We start from the raw sequence: 2451 nt of genomic DNA, 5'->3' as shown, positions 1-2451 counted from the left end.
TGTAACCCAGGCTGGAGTGCAATGGCCCGATCTCGGCTCACCGCAACCTCCGCCTCCTGGGTTCAAGCAATTCTCCTGCCTCAGCCTCCCGAGTAGCTGGGACTATAGGCATGTGCCACCATGCCCAGCTAATTTTTTGTATTTTTAGTAGAGACAGGGTTTTACCATGTTGACCAGGATGGTCTCGATCTCTTGACCTCGTGATCCACCCACCTCAGCCTCCCAAAGTGCTGGGATTATAGGCGTGAGCCACCACGCCCGGCCCTCTCCTGCTATTTTCAATCCATAGTTGGTTGAATTCATTAATGTGGATTCCGTGGATATGTCAGGCAGACTGTATGCTTTTCTCTTAATCATTTGGAGTCTTTTCTTGATTGGGTGCTGTACTTTTAAGTATTTGTATTCAATAGGAATGATTTAAAGTTAAACCTCAAAGATTTAACAACAGCTATAAATATACTAATATGTTAAGTAGGTTGATAGAATTGTTTTTCTACCTTGTTTTTGTGGCTGAAAATTTATGTTTCAGGTATTAATTACAATGTGCTTGTCATACTAGTATGATGGGTGATGATGAAGATGCGTGTAGTGATACAGAGACCACTGAAGCCATGGCACCAGATGTCTTAGCCAAGAAGTAAGTACTAATGACTGTAACACATTTCACTTACGCGGTTTTTAATTGTGCAGAGTTAGAAGCATTTTACATTGCTTTCCCTATGTAAGTGTAAATAAAAGGCTGTTTATCAAAATGTTTTACGCCAACTTCTTTTCCCTTTTTTCCCCTTTTTTCACCCTCTGAGTCACCAACTTTTTTATACTCTTGTCTCTTAATTAAAATAAAGGTATGTAGGTGGCAAGAAGACCAGAGTACATGAACACAGGATTCCCTGTGGATATTTTTCTTTCTTTTTTGAGACAGAGTCTCACTTGGTCATTGAGGCTGGAGTTCAGTGCTATGATCTTGACTCACTGCAACCTTTACCTCCCAGGTTCAAGCAATTCTCATGCCTCAGCCTCCCCAGTAGTAGCTGGGATTACAGGCGCATGCCACCACGCCTGGCTAATTTTTGTATTTTTAGTAGAGACGAGGTTTTGCCATATTGGCCAGGCTGATCTCGAACTCCTGACCTCAAGAGGTCCGCTGGCCTCAGCTTCCCAAAGTTCTGGGATTACAGGTGTGAACGACCGAGCCTGGCCCGTGCCTCCTGTTTTTAAAGGTAGCAGTGAGAAAGGCAAAAATAAGTTAATTCATAAAAGCTCTCTTCCTTTGCTACTTATTGACCTCTAGCACCCATTCCACTGTTATTGTTGCTTACTGGTTTCTATGCCCATTTCTACTTTTTTTGTTGTTGAGACAGTCTTGTTCTGTCACTCAGATTGGAGTGCAGAGGCACAATTACAACTTCAAACTACTGGGCTTAACCAGTCCTCCCACCTCGGCCTTCTGAGTATCTAGGACTACAGGTGTGCACTACCATGCCCAGCCCATTGCTGCTCTCTTGCTTTTGATTTTCCTCATCAGGTTATAGCTAGCACATAAATGATCTTTAGGTGTTTTTGTAAGAGTTAACAGTTAAATAAGACTCTTCAATAATATCAGCATATCACTTAATTTATTTGTACATGATTGTTACATAGATTAGCTGCTGCTGAAGGCTTGGAGCCTAAGTATCGGATTCAGGAACAAGAAAGCAGTGGAGACGAGGATAGTGACCTCTCACCTGAAGAACGAGGTAGTTGATTTCCTTTACTGCTTTCAGCATGATGCTAATAGTTTTTGCTAAGATAAATCTGTTATTTGGAAGATTGGCAAATGGTTTTCATTTTGGGGACACAGAGGGGAGGAAAATGAAAGCAGTCTTTATAATTCAGATACTATTTTGTGTTTTGTTGTATAGTAGTTTTTTACCCCTGATTTCGAGAATATGGGGAAGTATTACCATGTTTAAAGTAATTATAAGTATTATTTTCTTTGTACTTTTTAGTGCAGAGTAGATAGTAAATACTTCTTAAATCAGTGCTTTTTAAGTCATTGAGTGTTTGGATGGTCTTAAAGTACATAGCTGAAAGAGCTAATTGCCCAATTGCTTATGCTTTTTCTGTTAGACAGTGGTGCAGCATACTAAATGAACCAAGATGATCAGAGGCAGAGTCTTTATTAGGTCTTATCAATGAAAAGGAGCAGTAGTGTCCTAGGAAAGGAGATGGAGACAGCCCTCCCCTTAACAGGGATTGGAAGAGGGTCTTTTAGGCCATTCAGCACATACACATTTAAGGCATTGCTGCCTGCTCATGTTTTCTGTTTTCACAAGTAAAGGTGCTTATTTATGGAGGCTGGGAGAGAAGGAATGTATCTTATCTTGTTGCATTTTAATACTTTTTGATTCATGTGAATGTAAAATGTAACTTTTTGTTTTTTTTTTTTTTTTTTTTTTTTTTTTTTTTTTT

At 39.9% G+C, this 2451-nt stretch overlaps 1 protein-coding gene and 1 pseudogene across 1 annotated transcript in view; both read left to right on the top strand.

The window, feature by feature from the left end:
* The first annotated feature begins 497 nt into the window (after nt 1–497).
* The window catches only part of PPP1R2 (protein phosphatase 1 regulatory inhibitor subunit 2), a 10644-nt gene continuing 8690 nt past the window's right edge, over nt 498–2451 (top strand). Inside the window, exons 1-2 of the mRNA XM_017514634.2 lie at nt 498–637; nt 1642–1736. Of these exons, the coding sequence (XP_017370123.1) occupies nt 561–637; nt 1642–1736 (172 nt within the window). The 5' untranslated portion in view covers nt 498–560. The remainder of the gene's footprint in view (nt 638–1641; nt 1737–2451) is intronic.
* LOC119468918 lies at nt 2191–2332 on the top strand (annotated as a pseudogene).

The sequence above is a fragment of the Cebus imitator genome, unplaced genomic scaffold (genome assembly GCF_001604975.1).
Source record: "Cebus imitator isolate Cc_AM_T3 unplaced genomic scaffold, Cebus_imitator-1.0 Scaffold529, whole genome shotgun sequence".
Lineage (NCBI taxonomy): Eukaryota > Metazoa > Chordata > Mammalia > Primates > Cebidae > Cebus > Cebus imitator.
Note: the sequence above shows the minus strand (reverse complement) of the source record. Positions and strands in the feature narration are given on the sequence as shown.